General features: G+C 45.3%; 1 protein-coding gene across 2 annotated transcripts in view; it reads right to left on the reverse strand.

The window, feature by feature from the left end:
• The window catches only part of ARHGAP4 (Rho GTPase activating protein 4), a 114,838-nt gene that overhangs the window by 10,254 nt on the left and 81,037 nt on the right, over nt 1-23,547 (reverse strand). Inside the window, exons 12-18 of one of the 2 annotated variants that reach the window (XM_075324182.1) lie at nt 14,497-14,524; nt 8,085-8,145; nt 6,213-6,290; nt 3,714-3,848; nt 2,047-2,149; nt 785-1,018; nt 339-415 (exon numbers count right to left, since the gene is read on the reverse strand). In XM_075324182.1, coding sequence (XP_075180297.1) covers nt 339-415; nt 785-1,018; nt 2,047-2,149; nt 3,714-3,848; nt 6,213-6,290; nt 8,085-8,145; nt 14,497-14,524 — 716 coding nt within the window. Of the gene's footprint in view, nt 1-338; nt 416-784; nt 1,019-2,046; nt 2,150-3,713; nt 3,849-6,212; nt 6,291-8,084; nt 8,146-14,496; nt 14,525-19,073; nt 19,177-23,547 lie in introns of both variants that reach the window. The other variant, XM_075324181.1, reaches the window with a different exon arrangement.

The following is a 23,547-nucleotide window of genomic DNA, read 5'->3' on the forward strand; positions in this document are numbered from 1 at the left end:
TAGATAGATAGATAGAGGGATAGATAGAGGGATAGATAGATAGATAGATAGAGGGATGGATAGATAGATAGATAGAGGGATAGATAGATAGATAGATAGATAGATAGATAGATAGATAGATAGATAGATAGATAGATAGATAGAGGGATGGATAGATAGATAGATAGAGGGATAGATAGATAGATAGATAGATAGATAGATAGATAGATAGATAGATAGAGGGATAGATAGAGGGATAGATAGATAGAGGGATAGATAGATAGAGGGATAGATAGATAGATAGATAGATAGATAGATAGATAGAGGGATAGATAGATAGAGGGATAGCATTTTCTTACCATCCTCGCTGATGGCCATCTCCTGCTGCATCTCCTGGTCACTTTCTTCAATGGTCGCCTCCAGGTTTAGGGTATCACTAAATAAAATGTCAGACACCAACCACAGTGATTAAAGATAAAAAATGTCATAAGGGACAAAAAAACGAGACCAAATTATGATCCCGCTGTATACAAGGAGGACTCTGGAGGGGTGTACTCAGTAATGGGGCATCCCAAGCGTAGGTCATCCATGAACGACAGGTGGAGTCTCTGGACCCGGCACAGTCAGGTGTAGATGCACCGGTGCCTGGAAAACCACTGAAGGCTCCAATCTACTACTAATTGTCCTGGACAGACGGATAATATGTAATCCTGGAGACCTCGGACCATTTATAATGAGTATTCTGTGACCAATCATTACGGACACTGCATCCTTTCTGGACATTTGCCGTCCGGCTCCCACTCACCAGTATTCTTCATCCTCCTCCACCGTCATGCACTTCTCGTACACCGGACCCTCCAGTTCTGTTGGTCCCGGAAATATCCTTTCTTGGTAAATAATAATGGTCTTCACAACCTCATTAACATGAGCCTGGACCGAGACCGGGTCCTGCCCTTCAGGGATGGAAACCAGCGTGGGACCAAAACAGACGGCCAAGTTATATGGGTCCATCATGTTCTCATCACTGTACTGAGACAGACTGGAAAACAGAAGAGACACCAATGGAGACGGTTATTTTATTTCCTCGTTCTGTGCTGCGCCCCGTTTGTTTGCTGCGCCCCACTGTGTGCTGCGCCCCGTTGTTTGCTGCTCCCAGATGTTTGCTGCGCCCCATCGTTTGCTGTGCCCCACTGTATGCTACACTTCGGTTTGCTGCGCCCCATTGTTTGCTGTGCCCCATTTTTCCTTCTCCCTGTTGTTTGCTGCACCCCATTGTTTGCTGTGCCCCATTGTTTGTTGCACAACATTGTTTGTTGCACCCTATTGTTTTCTGCACCCCATTGTTTTCTGTCCCCGTTGTTTTCTGTCCCCATTGTTTTCTGTCCCCATTGTTTGCTTCTCCCTGTTGTTTGCTGCGCCCCATTGTTTGCTGCGCCCCATAGTTTGCTGCGCCCCATTGTTTGCTTCTTCCTGTTGTTTGCTGTGCCCCATTGTTTGCTGCTCCCTGTTTGCTGTGCGCCATTGTTTGCTGTCCCCATTATTTGCTGCGCCCCATTGTTTGCTTCTTCCTGTTGTTTGCTGTGCCCCATTGTTTGCTGCTCCCTGTTTGCTGTGCCCCATTGTTTGCTGTCCCCATTATTTGCTGCGCCCCATTGTTTGCTTCTTCCTGTTGTTTGCTGTGCCCCATTGTTTGCTGTCCCCATTGTTTGCTGCGCCCCATTGTTTGCTGCGCCCCATTGTTTGCTGCGCCCCGTTGTTTGCTGCGCCCCGTTGTTTGCTGTGCCCCATTGTTTGCTGTCCCCATTGTTTGCTGCGCCCCATTGTTTGCTGCGCCCCATTGTTTGCTGCGCCCCGTTGTTTGCTGCGCCCCATTGTTTGCTGCGCCCCATTGCTTGCTGCGCCCCGTTGTTTGCTGCGCCCCGTTGTTTACTGTGCCTCTCCTCTGCTTAATAGATGAGGTCTTGAATAGGGGACCCCTATATTGATTTAGACTTGCCTAATAGCAGCAAAGGGAGCAACATAGGCACCAATTTTGTATTTTCTGAATGGGTTCTCCGAATTACTTACTGGTTCAAGAAGGCAAAGAGGTATCTTAGGACGAGGGTGACAGTCGGGGAGAGCTGTGACACCAACTTCTTCAAGTGCGCAAGCCTGTCCTGGATCTCCAGTTCTGTTAGGTACAAAGCAATATTTTTTATAGTTTTATAGGGGGTGAGGGGCAAAATTCCCCCTGAAGGTTGTGGCTAGGATTAGGGTCAGTGTAATAAAATAGTTACATAAAAAAGACAAAAAGGTATGAAAAAAATAAAAAAGTAAAAAAAAAAATATATATAAATAATATAAATAATGTTTTATTTTTTTTTAATTTTTTGTTGTATTTCAGCAAACCATTCAGACATGAATTTTCATAGTAAGTATACCAGTCTATACAGGTCTGAGCTATTTAATTGAAAGTATACAGCTTATATTGTAAAATCTGGTGACAGATTCATACAGATGAATTAAAAACCCATAGACATATATCCACTAGTGCGTCAGCCATTCCGACATGAATTTTCATAGTAAGTATACCAGTTTATTCAGGTCTGAGCTATCTAATTGAAAGTATACCGTTTATATTGTGAAATCTGGTAACAGATTCATACAGATGAATTAAAAACCCATCAAAATATATCCACTATTGCGTCAGCCATTCAGACATGAATTTTCATAGTAAGTATACCAGTCTATACAGGTCTGAGATATCTTATTGAATGTATACAGTTTATATTGTGAAATCTGGTGACAGATTCATACAGATGAGTTAAAAACCCATCAAAATATATCCACTATTGCGTCAGTCATTCAGACATGAATTTTCATAGTAAGTATACCAGTTTATTCAGGTCTGAGATATCTTATTGAATGTATACAGTTTATATTGTGAAATCTGGTGACAGATTCATACAGATGAGTTAAAAACCCATCAAAATATATCCACTATTGCGTCAGTCATTCAGACATGAATTTTCATAGTAAGTATACCAGTTTATTCAGGTCTGAGCTATCTAATTGAAAGTATACAGTTTATATTGTGAAATCTGGTAACAGATTCATACAGATGAGTTAAAAACCCATCAAAATATATCCACTATTGCGTCAGCCATTCAGACATGAATTTTCATATAAGTATACCAGTCTATACAGGTCTGAGATATGTTATTGAATGTATACAGTTTATATTGTGCAATCCGGTGACAGATCCATGTTGATGAGTTAAAAACCCATCAAAATATATCCACTATTGCGTCAGTCATTCTGACATGAATTTTCATAGTAAGTATACCAGTCTAATCAGGTCTGACATATGTAGATGACTGTATGCAGTTTATATTGTGAAATCTGGTGAACAGATCCATACTGATGAGTCTGAAACCCATTAAAATAAATCCACTATTGTGTCAGCCATTCTGACATGAATTTTCATAGTAAGTATACCAGTCTATTCAGGTCTGCGCTATCTAATTGAATGTATGCAATCTATATTTGTGATATATGGTGGCAGATCCATATTGAGGAGATAAAAACCCATCAATATTGGATATATATTTTGACATGAATTTTCATAGTAAGTATACCAGTGTAATCAGGTCTGAGCTATCTGATTGAATGTATACAGTTTATATTGTGAAATCTGGTGACAGATCAGTTAAAAACCCATCCAAATCTATCCAGTATAGGTAGAAAACACTCACGGAGAGAGGACAGTAATTCATTAAACATATCATTTGGAAATAGTGGCTTCTCCAATCCTCGGAAATATAGCTTCAGGACCCCAGCCACCGAGTCCACGTCATTCCCGGTGTAGCTGGAGTCCAACCGGTCCTCACCTGGAAAGGAGCACAAATTAGTTCATCTGTAGGAAAAAATAGGACAAAAAGACCTGAACATTTCTCAAATAGGACTGATCGCTAAAGGGAATCTGCCAGCAGGTTTTTCTCTGTAATCTGGGGGCAGCAGGGGCTGAGACCCTCATTTCAAACATGTGTCACTTATTAAGCTGTGGGCTTGTCACGGTGATTGCGGAGAAAGCAGGGGACAGGGGCTCCTAGACTGGTCCTCATGCTATACCTAATTTCAGAGTTACCTCTGATGGTGAAGATGTCTGAGCCGCCTACCTGACCCTGCTCCTGACCAGCCCTGATCTTATTCCCCCCTACCCCCATACCCCTGGGTAGTAATAGACAAATAGGGGAAACCAAAACTCTATGTTTTGTAAAAATATATATTTGTATAAAATTCTTTGGAGAGGGAGGAGCTAAACGCGGAGATAAAAGATTTTCCCCATTACTGAGATAGGAGATGACAGTTGGTGCTTATAACATTCTATGGAGAGGGAGGAGCTAGAGGCGGAGATAAAAGATTTTCCCCATTACTGAGATAGGAGATGACAGTTGGCACTTATAAACTTCTATGGAGGGAGGAGCTAGAGGCGGAGACAACAGATTTTCCTGATTACTGAGATAGGAGATGACAGTTGGCACTTATAAACTTCTATGGAGAGGGAGGAGCTAGAGGCGGAGACAACAGATTTTCCTGATTATTGAGATAGGAGATGACAGTTGGTGCTTAAAAGTTCTATGGAGAAGGGAGGAGCTAGAAGCCTTGTTAAATGACATTTACATTTTTAAGTGTCTGTATCTGCCTCCAACTCCTCTTTCCTCCAATCTCCATAGAATTTCATAAAAACCAACTGTCATCTTTTTCAATGAAGATAAATTGAGAATGAAAGATCAATCCAGGAGGAGAGAGAAATATATTTCTTAGATAAATATATATTACGAAGTTTCTAAGATTTATGAAAATAAATTATAAAAAAAATCAACACTATTATGTAATTCAACACATCACCACCAGATGGCAGCATCTAATAGCAAATATTCCGCAATTCAACACTTCACCGCCAGATGGCAGCATTTCATAGCAAATATTATGTAATTCAACACTTCACTACCAGATGGCAGCATTTCATAGCAAATATTATTTAATTCAACACTTCACCACCAGATGGAAGCATTTCATAGTAAATATTATGTAATTCAACACTTCACCATCAGATGGCAGCATTTCATAGCAAATATTATTTAATTCAACACCTCACCAGCAGATGGCAGCATTTCATAGCAAATATTATGTAATTCATCACATCACCACCAGATGGCAGTATTTCATATAAAATATTTTGGAATTCAACACATCACCACCAGATGGCAGCATTTCATAGCAAATATTATGTAATTCAACACATCACCACCAGATGGCAGCATTTCATAGCAAATATTATGTAATTCAACACATCACCACCAGATGGCAGCATCTCATAGCAAATATTATGTAATTCAACACATCACCACCAGATGGCAGCATCTCATAGCAAATATTATGTAATTCAACACATCACCACCAGATGGCAGCATCTCATAGCAAATATTATTCAAATTGTCCTTCCAGAGAGGAAGGAGATAAACTCTAGCACCACCTATTGGAAGTAGCAATCCTAAAAGTCATAAGTGGCTTTTTAAACAAGCCTTTTCATAAGGCTTAGGATTTATTGCCAGATCAGAATCCCGATTTGCAGACACAGTGTTTCGGGGTGATTGCCCCTCGTCAGTGCAAAGTGTGGGTATCTGATCTGATCAGGCTTATGAGAAGCTATATGAATATCTTATGAGAAGCTATGTAATTTAACACATCACCACCAGATGGCAGCATCTCATAGCAAATATTCCACAATTCAACACATCACCACCAGATGGCAGCATTTCATAACAAATATTCTGTAATTCAACACATCACCACCAGATGGCAGCATCTCATAGCAAATATTCTGTAATTCAACACTTCACCATCAGATGGCAGTATCTCATTGCAAATATTCTGTAATTCAACACATCACCACCAGATGGCAGCATTTCATAGCAAATATTCTGCAATTCAAGACTTCACCACCAGATGGCAGCATCTCATAGTAAATATAGCAGCCAGGAAAGGCATAATGGTAAGTTATATGAATATAACAAATATAAAAGTGACATAAATAATATCTTTGCCCCCTTCATTATGGCCAAAGCTGATCTGCAGGACAATAGAGCAGTGTAGTAAAATATCGTACGTTCCGAGAGGTAGACCCAGAAAGTGACCTTTCCCCATTTTTCCCCTGTGGATACTACCATATACCCCTTTCCTATACAAACCTCTATCAAAGGCACTGCGGATCTCATTCACCTGGACCTGTGACCCCGGGACGCGGAATATACCCTCGTGCTGTAGACCTATAAGAAAGTATCGGTCAATAATGTCTTGATCGGAAGTAATCGTTACATTTCCAGGCTTTCTCTGGCAGTACTATAGACAATGAATGCATCAGAGTTTGAATATACAGTATATACCACACATTCAAGATGGAGCCTATTTCTAGGGTGGTCCCATTAGTCAGACTATCTCCCTTTAAAGGAAATCTATCGCCAACTTTTTGCTGTGTAATCTGAGAGCAGCATGATGTAGGGGCTGAGGCCCTGATTCCAGTGATGTGTCACTTACTGGCCTGCACGCTGTGATTTTGATACAATCACAGTTTTCTCTGCTGCATATCTACCAGTTCTCTGAATGCTGATCTCTGTATAATCCTGCGTACACCACTGATTGGTTGCTTTTTCTATACACTGTGCATAGGCAGAAAGCTGCCAATCAGTGTTGGGGTGGGGTTATACAGAGTGGCAGCAGGTTTACTAGTCCTCTAGTTCTAATCTTCTGCTGATAAAACAGTGATTTTATCAAATCTACAGCATTGCTGTGATTTTGATATAATCAGTTTCCTCTGCCACAGATCTACCAGTTCTCTGAATGCTGAGCTGTGTATAACCCCGCCCACACCATTAACTGGCTTCCTTTTGTATACACTGTGCATAGGCAGAAAGCTGCCAATCCATGTTGGGGCAGGGTTATACAAAGTGGCAGCAGGTTTACTAGTCCTTTAATTCTAATGTCCTACTGATAAAACAGTGATTTTATCAAAACTAAAGCACTGCTGTGATTTTGATACAATCACAGTTTTCTCTACTGCATATCTACCAATTCTGATCTCTGCATAACCCCGCCCACACCACTGATTGGCTGCTTTTTGTATACAGTATGCATAGACAGAAAACTGCCAGTGTTGGGGGCGGGGTTATTCAGTGTGGCAGCAGGTTTACTAGTCCTCTAATTCTAATCTCCTGCTAATAAAACAGTGGTTTTATCAAAACTACAGCATTGCTATGATTTTGATATAATCACAGTTTTCTCTGCTGCATATCTACCAGTTCTGATCTTTGCATAACCCACACCATTGATTGGCTGCTTTGCTGTGCAATGACAGAAAGCTGCTGGGGGCGTGGTTGGACAAGGAGTCACAAGACACCTAGTCCTGTAGTGATAATCTCCTACTGATAAAACACTGATTTTGTTGAAACAGCAGCATAAATCCTAGTACGTGACACATCCCTGTACAAAGCTCCTGGGGGTGTGGTTGGACTAGGAGGCTCGAGACACCTAGTCCTGTAATGATAATCTCCTGCTATTAAAACACTGATTTTGTTGAAACAGTAACACACATCCTAGTAAGTGATACATCACTGTACAAAGCTTCTAGGGGCGTGGTTGGACAAGGAGGCACAAGACACCTAGTCCTGTAATGATAATCTCCTGCTGATGAAACACTGATTTTGTTGAAACAGTAACATACATTGTAGTAAGTGACACATCACTGTACAACACTGCTGGTGACGTGGTTGGACTAGGAGGTACAAGACATCTAGTCCTGTAATGATAATCTGCAACTGATAAAACTCTGATTTTGTTGTAACAGCAGCACATATCCTAGTAAGTGACACATCGCTGGAATCGGGGTCTCAGCCCCGACATTAGGCTGTTCTCAGATTACATAGCAAAAACCTGCTGACAGATTCCCTTTAACTTCACCTTTGTCTTGCTGATGGTTTCCATCTATATATTAGACTTTTTTGGTTCCAACTTTGCCAACTAAGCTGAAAATAGTAATGTGAATGTCTTGTGAGGCGTTTACCTACCGTGCAAGTTTATGAAGCGGATGCAGCTGGACACGACCCGTGGAATGGCTTCTCCTGAACTCTGGTTGGTCAAGACACCAAGGGAAAGGGAAGTAAGTTGCATGCGGAGGCCATAAGACGTCTTCTTCTATCATTTTGACTACATTGACGCTAATTGCTGACCAGGCCGAATTACATGGGAGAAGCTGATGGGCTAAATAAAAAGGAAGGGGGGCTACCAATCAAGGGGGGGGGGGCTACCAATCAGTATTCCACCAGAGTCCACCCTACATACACCGCTATTCAGCTGCCTGCAACATGGAGACATCTTGGAGACCATTGAGCCATGGAACAACTACGGCCTCTGAGCAGCCATTCAATATAGTCATGTGTTTGGCCGGCTTCCTCCGGTAGAGGACGGCCCCGTGGTGCCACTCTTAGCCACATCCTGTTTTTACTTCCACTGCTGTTATCACTCGGGCAAGGCATGATCATCTATCACAGCCAGCCTTATTAGCTATACTACTGCCAGGGTTTTCAATTTCTGGACAATCCCTTTAAGCACCCGTTAGATAGGGTGTCCCAATGGCTTCACCCCAGGCTGAAGCCTATAGAGTGGTGACTTTTATCAAGTTTTTTGCAAATGGCTCAATAGTTACATCAGGGAAAAAGGAAGTAGCTAACTTCTCCTCTTAGTTTGATTTAAAGGGGCATTCTGGGGGAAAAAATAAAAAAAAAATAAAAAATAAAAAAATATATAATATATATATAATAACATATAAATAATATATATATAATATATAATATATATTATATGTATATATATACCGTATATATATATATATATATATATATATATATATATATATATATATATAAATATATATATATATATATATATATAGATATATATATATATATATATATAATATATAAAATTTAAAATGGTTAAAAATAATAAAAGAATCAATATTTGTCCTCACTGAACATTAGTAGCTCCAGTTCAGACTCTAACCAGTCATCGCAGGTCCGGACTTGTCGTCGAGCACACTGTCTGCTCAGCCAATCACTGACTAAGGCAAGTCAGTCTGTGGCTAGTGATTGGCTGAGCAGGCATTTTCTGTGTGTCGAGAATAGAACCAGGCAGCACAGACCAGCAGGGACCGGGAAAGTGGACCAGGCAGCACAGACAAGCAGGAACCGGGAAAGTGGACCAGGCAGCACAGACCAGCAGGGAATGGGAAAGTGGACCAGGTAGCACAGACCAACAGGGAATGGGAAAGTGGACCAGGTAGCACAGACCAGCAGGGAATGGGAAAGTGGACCAGGCAGAACTGACCAGCAGGGAATGGGAAAGTGGACCAGGCAGCACAGACAAGCAGGAACCGGGAAAGTGGACCAGGCAGCACAGACAAGCAGGAACCGGGAAAGTGGACCAGGCAGCACAGACAAGCAGGAACCGGGAAAGTGGACCAGGCAGCACAGACCAATAGGGACCGGGAAAGTGGACCAGGCAGAACAGACTAGCAGGAAATGGGAAAGTGGACCAGGCAGAACAGACTAGCAGGAAATGGGAAAGTGGACCAGGCAGAACAGACTAGCAGGAACCGGGAAAGTGGACCAGGCAGCACAGACCAGCAGGGACCGGGAAAGTGGACCACGCAGCACAGACCAGCAGGTAATGGGAATGTGGACCAGGCAGCACAGACTAGCAGGGACCGGGAAAGTGGACCAGGCAGAACAGACTAGCAGGAACCGGGAAAGTGGACCAGGCAGCACAGACAAGCAGGAACCGGGAAAGTGGACCAGGCAGCACAGACAAGCAGGAACCGGGAAAGTGGACCAGGCAGCACAGACCAATAGGGACCGGGAAAGTGGACCAGGCAGAACAGACTAGCAGGAACCGGGAAAGTGGACCAGGCAGCACAGACAAGCAGGAACCGGGAAAGTGGACCAGGCAGCACAGACCAATAGGGACCGGGAAAGTGGACCAGGCAGAACAGACTAGCAGGAACCGGGAAAGTGGACCAGGCAGAACAGACTAGCAGGAAATGGGAAAGTGGACCAGGCAGAACAGACTAGCAGGAACCGGGAAAGTGGACCAGGCAGCACATACTAGCAGGGACCGGGAAAGTGGACCACGCAGCACAGACCAGCAGGTAATGGGAATGTGGACCAGGCAGCACAGACTAGCAGGGACCGGGAAAGTGGACCAGGCAGAACAGACTAGCAGGAACCGGGAAAGTGGACCAGGCAGAACAGACTAGCAGGAACCGGGAAAGTGGACCAGGCAGCACAGACCAGCAGGGAATGGGAATGTGGACCAGGCAGCACAGACTAGCGGGAACCAGGAAAGTGGACCAGGCAGCACATACTAGCAGGGACCGGGAAAGTGGACCAGGCAGCACAGACCAGAAGGAATCGGGAAAGTGGACCACGCAGCACAGGCCAGCAGGGACTGGGAAAATGGACCACGCAGCACAGGCCAGCAGGGACTGGGAAAATGGACCACGCAGCACAGGCCAGCAGGGACTGGGAAAATGGACCAGACAGCACAAACCAGCATGACCCAGGAAAGTGGACCACGCAGCACAGGCCAGCAGGGACTGGGAAAGTGGACCAGGCAGCATAAACCAGCAATAACCGGGAAAGTGGACCAGGCAGCAGAGACTAGCAGGGACCGGGAAAGTGGACCAGGCAGCACAGACTAGCACGGACCGGGAAAGTGGACCACGCAGCACAGGCCAGCAGGGACTGGGAAAATGGACCAGACAGCACAAACCAGCATGACCCAGGAAAGTGGACCAGGCAGCACAGACCAGCAGGGACTGGGAAAGTGGACCAGGCAGCATAAACCAGCAATAACCGGGAAAGTGGACCAGGCAGCAGAGACTAGCAGGGACCGGGAAAGTGGACCAGGCAGCACAGACTAGCACGGACCGGGAAAGTGGACCAGGCAGCACAGACCAGCAGGGACCGGGAAAGTGGACCAGGCAGCACAGACTAGTGGGAATCGGGAAAGTGGACCAGGCAGCACAGGCCAGCAGGGACTGGGAAAGTGGACCAGGCAGCACAGACCAGCAGGGACCGGGAAAGTGGACCAGGCAGCACAGACTAGTGGGAATCGGGAAAGTGGACCAGGCAGCACAGACCAGCAGGGATCGGGAAAGTGGACCAGGCAGCACAGACTAGTGGGAATCGGGAAAGTGGACCAGGCAGCACAGACTAGCAGGAACCGGGAAAGTGGACCAGGCAGCACAGACCAGCAGGGAATGGGAATGTGGACCAGGCAGCACAGACTAGCGGGAACCAGGAAAGTGGACCAGGCAGCACATACTAGCAGGGGCCGGGAAAGTGGACCAGGCAGCACAGACCAGCAGGAACCGGGAAAGTGGACCACGCAGCACAGGCCAGCAGGGACTGGGAAAATGGACCACGCAGCACAGGCCAGCAGGGACTGGGAAAATGGACCAGACAGCACAAACCAGCATGACCCAGGAAAGTGGACCACGCAGCACAGGCCAGCAGGGACTGGGAAAGTGGACCAGGCAGCATAAACCAGCAATGACCGGGAAAGTGGACCAGGCAGCAGAGACTAGCAGGGGCCGGGAAAGTGGACCAGGCAGCACAGACTAGCACGGACCGGGAAAGTGGACCAGGCAGCACAGACCAGCAGGGACCGGGAAAGTGGACCAGGCAGCACAGACTAGTGGGAATCGGGAAAGTGGACCAGGCAGCACAGACCAGCAGGGACCGGGAAAGTGGACCAGGCAGCACAGACCAGCAGGGATCGGGAAAGTGGACCAGGCAGCACAGACCAGCAGGGACCGGGAAAGTGGACCAGGCAGCACAGACCAGCAGGGATCGGGAAAGTGGACCAGGCAGCACAGACTAGTGGGAATCGGGAAAGTGGACCAGGCAGCACAGGCCAGCAGGGACTGGGAAAGTGGACCAGGCAGCACAGACCAGCAGGGATCGGGAAAGTGGACCAGGCAGCACAGACTAGTGGGAATCGGGAAAGTGGACCAGGCAGCATAGACCAGCAGGGATCGGGAAAGTGGACCAGGCAGCACAGACTAGTGGGAATCGGGAAAGTGGACCAGGCAGCACAGACCAGCAGGGACCGGGAAAGTGGACCAGGCAGCACAGACCAGCAGGGATCGGGAAAGTGGACCAGGCAGCACAGACTAGTGGGAATCGGATAAGTGGACCAGGCAGCACAGACCAGCAGGGACCGGGAAAGTGGACCAGGCAGCACAGACCAGCAGGGACCGGGAAAGTGGACCAGGCAGCACAGACCAGCAGGGATCGGGAAAGTGGACCAGGCAGCACAGACTAGTGGGAATCGGGAAAGTGGACCAGGCAGCACAGACCAGCAGGGACCGGGAAAGTGGACCAGGCAGCACAGACCAGCAGGGACCGGGAAAGTGGACCAGGCAAAACACAGACCAGCAGGGATTTGGAAAATGCAGATCGGGACCTTCAGCAGATCAGTGAGGGCAAATATCGATTCTTTTATTATTCACCCATCTAAACAGTTTAGACAAAAAAGTGTCCCCAGAGCATCCCTTTAAAAAAGTAAGTAGTTTCCAAAATCAACTTTAGGCATATCATAATGACAGAAGGTATGATGAGCGGTGTCCGGTTTACTCACAAAAATTAAGAGGCTGAAACTAGGAGAGGCACTGTTTACTGAAGACAAGCTCATTGACTTTCTATTGGACAAGAAGTTCCTTCCCTCGGTTTCAACGATTTGAGGGTCTTAAAACCTTGACCACCACCAGATAAAACGTCTGACATGTAAAGTATTTTGAAAAGACAAAGTTGAGAGCAAAAACACCTTGAGACAAACTTTTTGGGCTGATCATATAAATCATTGGTTGTATGATCAGCCCAACCCTTTTAAATCAAACTAAGAGAAGTTAGCTACTTCCTTTTCAGGCCAGCCCCTTTAAATCCAACTAAGAGAAGTTAGCTACTTCCTTTTCAGGTCAGTCCCTTAAATCAAACTATGAGAAGTTAGCTACTTCCTTTTCAGGTCAGTCCCTTTAAATCAAACTAAGAGGAGAAGTTAGTTACTTTTCAGACCAGCCCCTTTAAATCCAACTAAGAGAAGTTAGCTACTTCCTTTTCAGGTCAGTCCCTTTAAATCAAACTATGAGAAGTTAGCTACTTCCTTTTCAGGTCAGTCCCTTTAAATCAAACTAAGAGGAGAAGTTAGTTACTTCCTTTTCAGACCAGCCCATTTAAATCAAACTAAAAGTAGAAGTTAGCTAATTCCTTTTCAGCCCAGGCCCTCTAAATCAAACTAAGAGGAGAAGTTAGCTACTTCCTTTTCAGCTCAGCCCCTTTGAATCAAACTAAGAGGAGACATTAGCTACTTCCTTTTCAGCCCAACCCCTTTAAAACAAACTAAGAGGAGAAGTTAGCTACTTCATTTTCAGGCCAGCCCCTTTAAATCAAACTAAGAGGAGAAGGTAGCTACTTCCTTTTCAGGCCAGTTCCTTTAAATCAAACTAAGTGAAGTTAACTACTTCCTTTTCAGGCCAGCCCCTTTAAATCAAACTAAGAGGAGATGTTAGCTACTTCCTTTTGAGCCCAGCCCCTCTAAATCAAACTATGAGGAGAAGTTAGATACTTCCTTTTCAGGCCAGCTCCTCTAAATGAAACTAAGAGGAGAAGTTAGATACTTCCTTTTCAGACCAGCCCCTTTAAATCAAACTAAAAGATGAAGTTAGCTAATTCCTTTTCAGCCCAGGCCCTTTAAATCAAACTAAGAGGAGACGTTAGCTACTTCCTTTTCAGCCCAGTCCTGCAGCAAACACCGCATCCGGCCGCCGTATGCGTTTTTTTCCACTGCGCATGCTCAGTAGTGTGCCGCAAGAGGCAAAAAACGGACGGGCTGCATGTCAAAAACTTATGCAAAGGATGCGGTATTGTCGCCGCATCCGTTGCATAGGTTTTAGAGCCGGATTGGCTGGCTCTGCTAAAACCAGATGTGTGAAAGCAGCCTTAGCTACTTCTTTTTCAGGCAAGCCCCTTTAAATCAAACTAAGAGGAGAAGTTAGCTACTCCCTCTTCAGCCCAACCCCTTTAAAACAAACTAAGAGGAGAAGTTAGCTACTTCCTTTTCAGGCCAGCCCCTCTAAATCAAACTAAGAGAAGTTAGCTACTTCCTTTTTCCCTGATGTGAAGATGGGGTCTACAAGGTGGCAGAGTCCTGATTAATGATCTATTTCTGGCCTAATCAATGTCATACGACCGCTGACCACAATGAAAACAATAAGATAACATATAATTGTATTAAAATTAATTAAAAAAAAAAATATATATATAAATATATATAATCATATAGAATAAAAAGCAATAAAGACTAAAGGAAAAACAATAGTGCTGAAAGCCATGCATGAAAAAAAGAATTGCTGAAATGTACCTTGACACGTGACAAGTACCGCCGTCTCCTGCAAGCAAAGCAGAGGGGGAAGGGAAAGACAAAGAGAGGAACGGTCTGTAAAGAGTTAACTAGAAGCCATAAGCAGAACAAGATCAGGTCAAGTGATAGTGCAAGCATACTGGAGGAGAAAACACTCATAGTAAATAGTGCAGAATCAATATGACACTTATAGAAAGCAGAGGCGGCCTCCAGGAGTAACAACATATTCAGAGAAGGAAATGTTTGTAGATGGGAACGTTAAGAGCCTACAAAAGATAATCAATTTCTAATTCCCAATCTGCAAAGTCCAACCTGGTCACTTCTTTGGTTTATGATGCCCCAGTTCCTGTAGGTGTCGACATCAGTTGTCCCATAAATAAATCCCAACTCTACAAGATCATCCAATACACAGCAAAGAGGCATAACACTGCCATCCAGGACATGAAGGAGTCATGCTTCAGATGGAAGAGGCCTTCAAGAAGGAGTCATGCTCCAGATGGAAAAGGCCAGAAGATCCTTGAAGAAGGAGTCATGCTACAGATGGAAAAAGCCAGAAGATCCTTGAAGAAGGAGTCATGCTCCAGATGGAAAAGGCCAGAAGATCCTTGAAGAATGAGTCATGCTCCAGATGGAAGAGGCCACAAAATCCTTGAAGGTGTCATGCTCCAGGTGGAAGAGGCCAAGGAGATCCTTGAAGAAGGAATCATAGTCCAGATGGAAGAGGCCAGAAAATCCTTGAAGGTGTCATGCTAAAGATGGAAGAGGCCAGGAGATTCTTGAAGAAGGAGTCATGCGCCAGATGGAAGAGGCCAGGAGATCCTTCAAGGAGTCATGCTCCAGATGGAAAAGGCCAGGAGATCCTTGAAGGAGTCATGCGCCAGATGGAAGAGGCCAGGAGATGCTTGAAGGAGTCATGCTCCAGATGGAAGAGGCCAGGAGATCCTTGAAGAAGGAGTCATGCTCCAGATGGAACAGGCCAGGAGAGCCTTTAAGAAAGAGTCATGCTCCAGATGGAAGAGACCAGGATAGCCTTGAAAAAGGTATCATGCTAGGCCAGGAAAACCTTCAAAAAGGAGGCATGCTTCAAATGAAGAAGGCCAGGAGAACCTTCAGGAAGGTGTCATGCTGCAGATGGAGAAGGCCAGGAAAACCTTCAAGAAGGTCTCATACTACATTAAAAAGTGGCCAGGAGAGCCGTCAGGAAGGTGTCATGCTACAAATTGAGGAGGCCAGTAGAACCTTCAGTAAGGTCTCAAGCTACAAGAGGTGGAGGTCAGAGGAACCTTCAGGAAGGCATGATGCTATAGATGGAGAAGACCAGGAAAGCCTTCAAGAAGGTCTCATACTACAGTTGGAGGAGGCCAAGAGAGCCTCCAGGAAGGTGTCATACTACAGCTTTAAGAGGCCAGGAGAACCTTAACGAAGGTCTCAAGCTGCAGGTGGAGAAGGTCAAGGAAACCTTAAGGAAGGTGTCTTGCTCCAGATGGAGAAAGTCAGGAGACCCTTCAGATACATCTCATGCAGATGAATAAGTACAGGAGAACTTTCAGGAAGGTCTCAGGCTAGGTTTTTTTCCCTTTTCTGCACCCCACACACACCCATTATTTAAAGTCATATGAAGATATTTGTATAGATTTATGTCATGATACTAGGAGTAATATATTATATACTAAGTTTCCATTAGGGGTGCTTCACACACAGTGAGCTCGCTGCCGAGATCGCTGCTGAGTCACGCTTTTTGTGACGCAGCAGTGACCTCATTAGCGATCTCGCTGTGTGTGACACTGAGCAGCGATCTGGCCCCTGCTGCGAGATCGCTGCTCGTTACACACAGCCCTGGTTCGTTTTCTTCAAAGCCGCTCTCCTGCTGTGACACACAGATCGCTGTGTGTGACAGCAAGAGAGCGACAAATGAAGCGAGCAGGGAGCAGGAGCCGGCGTCTGACAGCTGAGGTAAGCTGTATCCAAGATAAACATCGGGTAACCAAGGTGGTTACCCGATATTTACCTTAGTTACCAGCCTCTGCAGCTCTCACGCTGCCTGTGCTGCCGGCTCCGGCTCTCTGCACATGTAGCTGCTGTACACATCGGGTTAATTAACACGATGTGTACAGCAGCTAGGAGAGCAAGGAGCCAGCGCTAAGCAGTGTGCGCGGCTCCCTGCTCTCTGCACATGTAGCTGCATTACACATCGGGTTAATTAACCCGATGTGTACTGTAGCTAGGAGAGCAAGGAGCCAGCGCTCAGTGTGCGCGGCTCCCTGCTCCCTGCTCACACTGGTAACTAATGTAAACATCGGGTAACCATACCCGATGTTTACCTTAGTTACCAGTCTCCGCAGCTTCCAGACGGCGGCTCCGTGCAAGCGCAGCGTCGCTTGCACGTCGCTGCTGGCTGGGGGCTGTTCACTGGTCGCTGGTGAGATCTGCCTGTTTGACAGCTCACCAGCGACCATGTAGCGATGCAGCAGCGATCCTGACCAGGTCAGATCGCTGGTCGGATCGCTGCTGCATCGCTAAGTGTGAAGGTACCCTTAGACAAAGGGTCACAGAGGACATAGAAAGCAGAGCACAAATGATAAAACTACATCAAAAGGGAAGTAGAGATTGGTTTGTAAAAGGGAATAAGAAGAGATTACACAGAGGAAGAGAGATAAAAAAAAAGTGATAAGAGGGATTGCAAGGGATTTTTATAATATAGTTCCTTATTCGGGCAATGTGTAAACCAAATAGAGATTGTATATATACCAATATTGCTGATTAAGACCTAACCAACTACGCTAAAGGCCAAATTGCATGGAGCCTACACGTTTATGGTGTGATTTAAAGAGGACCTGTCACTTGCTCAAAAAATTGAGCTAGATATTTTATAAAAATCCCTAAACTCCCCTGATTCTGACGCTCTTTTCCGTTTTGTCCTACGTCGCTTCATTGCAGAGATATTCACATTTGTTTCTTTTGGAGCACACTATGTGAAATCCCTGCTTGTAGTCCAGCTGGGTGTTTCTTCAGAGTTATCTCTGTGGCCGTGCACTTTAACCCCTCCCTCCCAGACGCTACCAATCATAGCTCACCAGTCTCTGATAGATCAGATGCTGAAATGTGATTGGAGGGAGGGGTGAAGGCGCACGCCCCCAGAGAAGACTCTGAAGAAACACCAAGTTGGACTGCAAGCAGAAATTTCACATAGCGTGCACCAGAAGAAACAAATGTGAATAACTCGGCAATGGAGCAACGCAGGACAAAACGGAAAAGAGCGTCAGAATCAGGGGAACTCAGAGATTTTTACAAAATAATTCATTCACTTTTTTCACAAGTGACAGATCCTGTTTAAACAAACCCCACCTCTTTTCCCAATTGCCAAAAAATAGAAACAGTCCCAGCAAACTTCCAGACTTTTCGCAACTGTAAAATTATTAGAGGTGCATTTCACCAAAGTAGACTGCCAGATGATATAGGCCATCTACGCGTTGATCTATCAATTATGAGCTAATAAGCACAACAGCACCCACTTATGAGCCTAAGCTATGTGCGCACGTTGCGTAAAAACATGCAGTTACGCTGCGCTTTGTAGCGCAGCGTAACTGCATGCGTCCTGCGGCCCCTGCAAAGTCTATGGAGATTGTGCAGGGGCCATGCGCACGTGGCGTCTAAGAGCGCAGCGCTTCGGCTACTGCCGAAGCGCTGCGCAAAAAGAAGATACATGTCACTTCTTTCCTGCGCTTTGCCGGCAGCTCCTGCTCTGTCTATGGGAGGAGCTGCAGGCAGAGCGCATGGAATCGGCGCTCACTACGGACATTTCTGCAGCGATCTAAAGCGCACATGTGCTCTTCAGATCGCTGCAGAAATTTCTGCAGGGCTAGTACGCAACGTGCGCACATAGCCTTATAGGTGCTAGTTATAGGGTCATAAGGTGTTGAGCACTTAGTGTTTAATATGTGTTAGGCCTCAATGTGTCGTGCTTTAAAAGTGGGCTCATGAACAGCAGGGACCACCCATATGGGCCGCATACAGAGTTGATTTTCAGCCACAGATTTGCATGCGGAAAATCCGCTAAGTATCGCTAAAAAAGGGATCCTGTCCACTGTCTCCAGAGAAAGTCCATAGAGAAGGTTGACCTGAATTTCGGACATGAGATCAAAGCATATGGACATACTTTATCTTTCCTTTGTATGGGGAATTACAGCTGTCCTTTTTGGGGTTTCCGGTTGGCATCAGTTTGTGGTCATCATGGCTATTGCAAGTCCTCTTTAAGGCTGGCACTCATAGAAGTACAATATCGGGCACCATTAGTGGAGAAGCTGGCACGGCGTAGAGTAGTTGGCATTGTTAGACATAAAAATCGAAATACAGAAATAAAAAAGGGAATGTGGAATAAGAGAGGGAAGTGAAAAACCTAAAATAAGGGACTGGTCAGCAGTGAGATCATTCAGCAGCGAGGTGATAGATATTTGCACTGGCAGAGAGTCTTATGCAGAGAAGGCTTCTGTAACGAGCGACACTGCAGTAAATTCCCCAAGAGGGAACACAAGCCAGATCAGGAAGCAAAGAAAAGGGGCAGCCGATATGGCGAGTACCTGCACAAACTCCTCCAAGTCCCCGTTAAACAGTTTGTGGATATACTGGGAGGACGGTCTCTGCCTTCTCGACTTTTGAGACTTACTGGTGCTGGACTGTTCCCTGAAACCAACCGTGGGACATACAGTTCATGCACACGTACATCCTCGCTTCACATTAAGGCTGGGGCTACGCGGTGACTTTGATCACAACACAGGTCGTGTGGGAAAAAGATCCCTGTATACCGCAACACAATGCAGATGAATGGGGTCGTGTTGGTGCCCGTAAGGTACCACGACCGCAAAAAAATAAATACTAAATATTAAACTGGTTACGATTTTTTAGGACTTGTTGATGCCCTTGGGTCTCAATGGAACCACATTCACGTGCATTATGATGCAATGTAGCAACGAAATTAAGCAACCTTTGGTCACACGACCTGTGTTGTGCCACCAGGTAGATCCGGCCTTATAATAGAGGCTATAAACATATATTCTGACCTTTATTACATAACGACACAGATTTGATTAGACACTTTTATGATTAAACAGGCTTTTATTCAATAGACAGGGTCAAATGAAAAAATTGCTGAGATTAATATATAAAACGCTTAATAAATGCTTTGTTAACTAAAGCGACTGTCCAGAATTAGGAAAAAGGGTGACGTTTTTTACCTAGAAATAATGCCAGTCTTGTCTAAATGTATCTCTTACTGCAGCTCAGCCCCAATCAGAAGAACAAGATTACACTGCAATACCAGACACAACCTGCACCTAGGAGTGGCGCTGTTTTGAGAGAAAAAACATTGCTTTTTCTCTTATCTTGGACAACAACTAAGTAAGGGTAAGTTCACACAGTGCGTTTTTCACGGCGTTTTTGCGCAGTTTTCGGGTGCGTTTTTGCTCAGAAAACTGCATGACTTTGCTTCCCCAGCAAAGTCTATGAGTTTTCATTTTTGCTGTCTGCACACAGCGTTTTTTTTAAGCTGCGTTTTTGTGGTGCCACAAAAACGCAGCATGTCAATTATTCCCGCGTTTTTCACTGCGCTTTTCATCCTTTGAGTGCAATGGGATGTTGAAAGACGCAATGAGAAACGCAAATAGCTGCGTTTTGGTGCGTTTTGGTGCGTTTCTAAGACAAAAAACGCAGCTATAAACGCAGGAGGTGGGTAGTAAAGTGACGTGTACAGGAAGAGGATTCCTTCTGTCAGTAAACACAGAAGCGTGAATCCTCCCGGTACCGTCACCGCCGCTTCCACCTCCCGTTCTGTGCATGTATGCTGCCGTGCGGCGCCATGTCTGGGCGGGAGGTGGAAGCGGCTGCAAAAACAAAAGTGAACAGTAGAAAAAAAAAAAAAAGTTATACTCACCTGTCTGCAGCCTCCCGGTGCCATGCCCGCTCCCAGCTCCTCTCACGGTATCGCCGCTCCGGGTGTGTGCAGTCTCCCCGGGCAGTACGATAGATGCAGGACCTGGTGATGGATCACCTGATGCAGTCACCTGACGCATCAGGTGATCGTAAGTCTCGGGCTGACGCCAGCGGCCGGCCGGCTTCACCTATCAGCGGATGCATCAGGAGACTTCATTCCTGATTACCGGCAGCTGCTGCAGCGATCGGACGGGATGAGACTCCGCTGCAGGAGCTGCCGGTAATCAGCACATAAGTGAGTATTTTTTTTTTTTTTTTGCACCGATGCATCATCTGATTGTATAAACAGCTTTTATACAATCAGCTGATGTGTGATGTGCTTCAGCCCCTAGAACCTGACACATCATCTGATCGCTTTGCCTTCCAGCAAACCGATCAGATGATATTGGATCCGGATTGGACGGCGCGGGACCCTTGACCCAGGATTACTGCGGAGGGGGGTTCTTTATTTCAATAAAGATGGAGTCACTAATTGTGTTGTGTTTTATTTCTAATAAAAATATTTTTCTGTGTGTTGTGGTTTTTTTTATCTTTACTAGAAATTCATGGTGGCCATGTCTAATATTGGCGTGACACCATGAATTTCGAGCTTAGGGCCAGCTATACAGCTAGCCCTAACCCCATTATTACCCAGCGAGCCACCCGGCATCAGGGCAGCTGGAAGAGTTGGATACAGCGCCAGAAGATGGCGCCTCTATGAAAGCGCCATTTTCTGGGGTGGCTGCGGGACTGCAATTCACAGTGGGGGTGCCCAGAAAGCATGGGCACCCTGCACTGTGGATTCCAATCCCCAGCTGCCTAGTTGTACCCGGCTGGACTCAAAAATTAGGCGATGCTCACGTCATTTTTTTTTTTAATTATTTCATGAAATTCATGAAATAATTAAAAAAAAAAGGGCTTCCCTATATTTTGGTTCCCAGCCGGGTACAAATAGGCAGCTGGGGGTTGGGGGCAGCCCGTACCTGCCTGCTGTACCCGGCTAGCATACAAAAATATGGCGAAGCCCACGTCATTTTTTTTTGTTTGGGGGGGGCAAAGAAATCCTGCATACAGTCCTGGAAGGAGGATGCTGAGCCTTGTAGTTCGACAGCTGCTGTCTGCTCTCCAGCATACACTATTGGATGGAGGATGCTGAGCCTTGTAGGTCTGCTCCCCCTGACTCTCCCTCAAGCATACAGTCCTGGATGGAGCATGCTGAGCCTTGTAGTTCTGCAGCTGCTGTCTGCTCTCCTGCATACACTATTGGATGGAGGATGCTGAGCCTTGTAGTTCTGCAGCTGTCTGCTCTTCTGCATACACTAGTGGAGAATGAAGAACACATTGAAGAAGGAAATGACATCAGACCTTTTTTTTTTTTTCACTGATAAAAAACGCAAAAAGATGCAGTGAGCAAAAACGCAGCAAAACGCAGCAAAAAACGCACCAAATCGCGGCAAAACGTGTGCGTTTTTTGCTGCGTTTTTTTGACGCGGGTGCGTTTTTGTGCGCTTTTTGCCGCAAAAAAACGCACAAAAACGCAGCGTCAAAAAAACGCAGTGTGTGAACCTAGCCTAAGATGTTGTAGAAGGGCAACAAAAGGGAAATGGTTTAACAATAGGGGTAGAACAATTTACAGAAATCATCAACTAACTCTACTAATCACCAGAATGGGGGACTGGGTCTTCTCTAGTATCAACACATTGTCAAATGTAGCGGCTGGTCATCCAAAATAAACATCTCCAATGCACAGAATCAATTTAATGTTAATTGTTTATATTTAATTTTGTATATTTTAGCAACATTACAATTTTTTATTTGTAAAGAGTTTAAATCCCCTAAATATATAGAGTTCAATTATGTAATGTTATTATGTGTGCCTGTAGTCCCCACTAGAGGGAGCTGAGGAGCAGATTTAAAACTTTAGCTGCTTGTAGTCACCACTAGAGTGAGCCGTGGAGCCGAGTTAAAATTTTAGCTGCTTGTGGTCACCACTAGAGGGCGTTGAAGGGCTGAGTTAAAATTTTAGCTGCTTCTAGTCACCCCTAGAGGGAGCTGAGAAGCAGCATTAAAATTTTAAGTGCTTGCAGTCACCACTAGAGGGAGCTGGGGAGTAGAGTTAACATTTTAGCTGCTTGTACTCACCATTAGAGGGAGTTGAGGAGCAGATTTTACAATTTCAGATGCCTTTAGTAACCACTAGAGGGAGCTAAGTACTGAGTTAAAATTATAGATGCTTGTAGTCACCACTAGAAGGAACAGATTTAAAATTTTAGCTGCCTGTAGTCACCACTAGAGGGAGCTGAGGAGCAGAGTTAAAATGTTAGCTGCTTGTAGTCATCACTAGAGGGAGCATTGTTGCTTTATCCACTTAACTCTGATAATACAGTACACCGTGTGCAGAATTATTAGGCAAATTGTATTTTAGAGGATTTTTTTATCATTGATCAAATATATTCCCATCTCACTTGTTTATTTTCACCAGGTAAACCAATATAACTGCACAAAATTTAGAAATAAACATTTCTGACATGCAAAAACAAAACCTAAAAAACTTAGTGACCAATATAGCCACCTTTCTTTCTGATGACACTCAGCAGCCGACCATCCATAGATTCTGTCATTGCTTGATCTGTTTACGATCAACATTGCGTGCAGCAGCCACCACAGCCTCCAGACACTGCTCTCAGAGGTGTACTATTTTCCCCTCCCTGTAGATCTCACATTTTATGAGGGACCACAGGTTCTCTATGGGGTTCAGATCAGGTGAACAAGGGGGCCATGTCATTATTTTTTTCATCTTTTAGACCTTTACTTGCCAGCCACGCTGTGGAGTAGTTGGATGCATGTGATGGAGCATTGTCCTGCATGAAAATCATGTTTTTCTTGAACGATACCGACTTCTTCCTGTACCACTGCTTGAAGAAGTTGTCTTCCAGAAACTGGCAGTAGGTCTGGGAGTTGAGCTTCACTCCATCCTCAACCCGAAAAGCTCCCACAAGTTGATCTTTGATGATACCAGCCCATACCAGTACCCCACTTCCACCTTGCTGGCGTCTGAGTCGGAGTGGAGCTCTCTGACCTTTACTG

The sequence above is a fragment of the Anomaloglossus baeobatrachus genome, chromosome 9 (assembly GCF_048569485.1).
Source record: "Anomaloglossus baeobatrachus isolate aAnoBae1 chromosome 9, aAnoBae1.hap1, whole genome shotgun sequence".
Lineage (NCBI taxonomy): Eukaryota > Metazoa > Chordata > Amphibia > Anura > Aromobatidae > Anomaloglossus > Anomaloglossus baeobatrachus.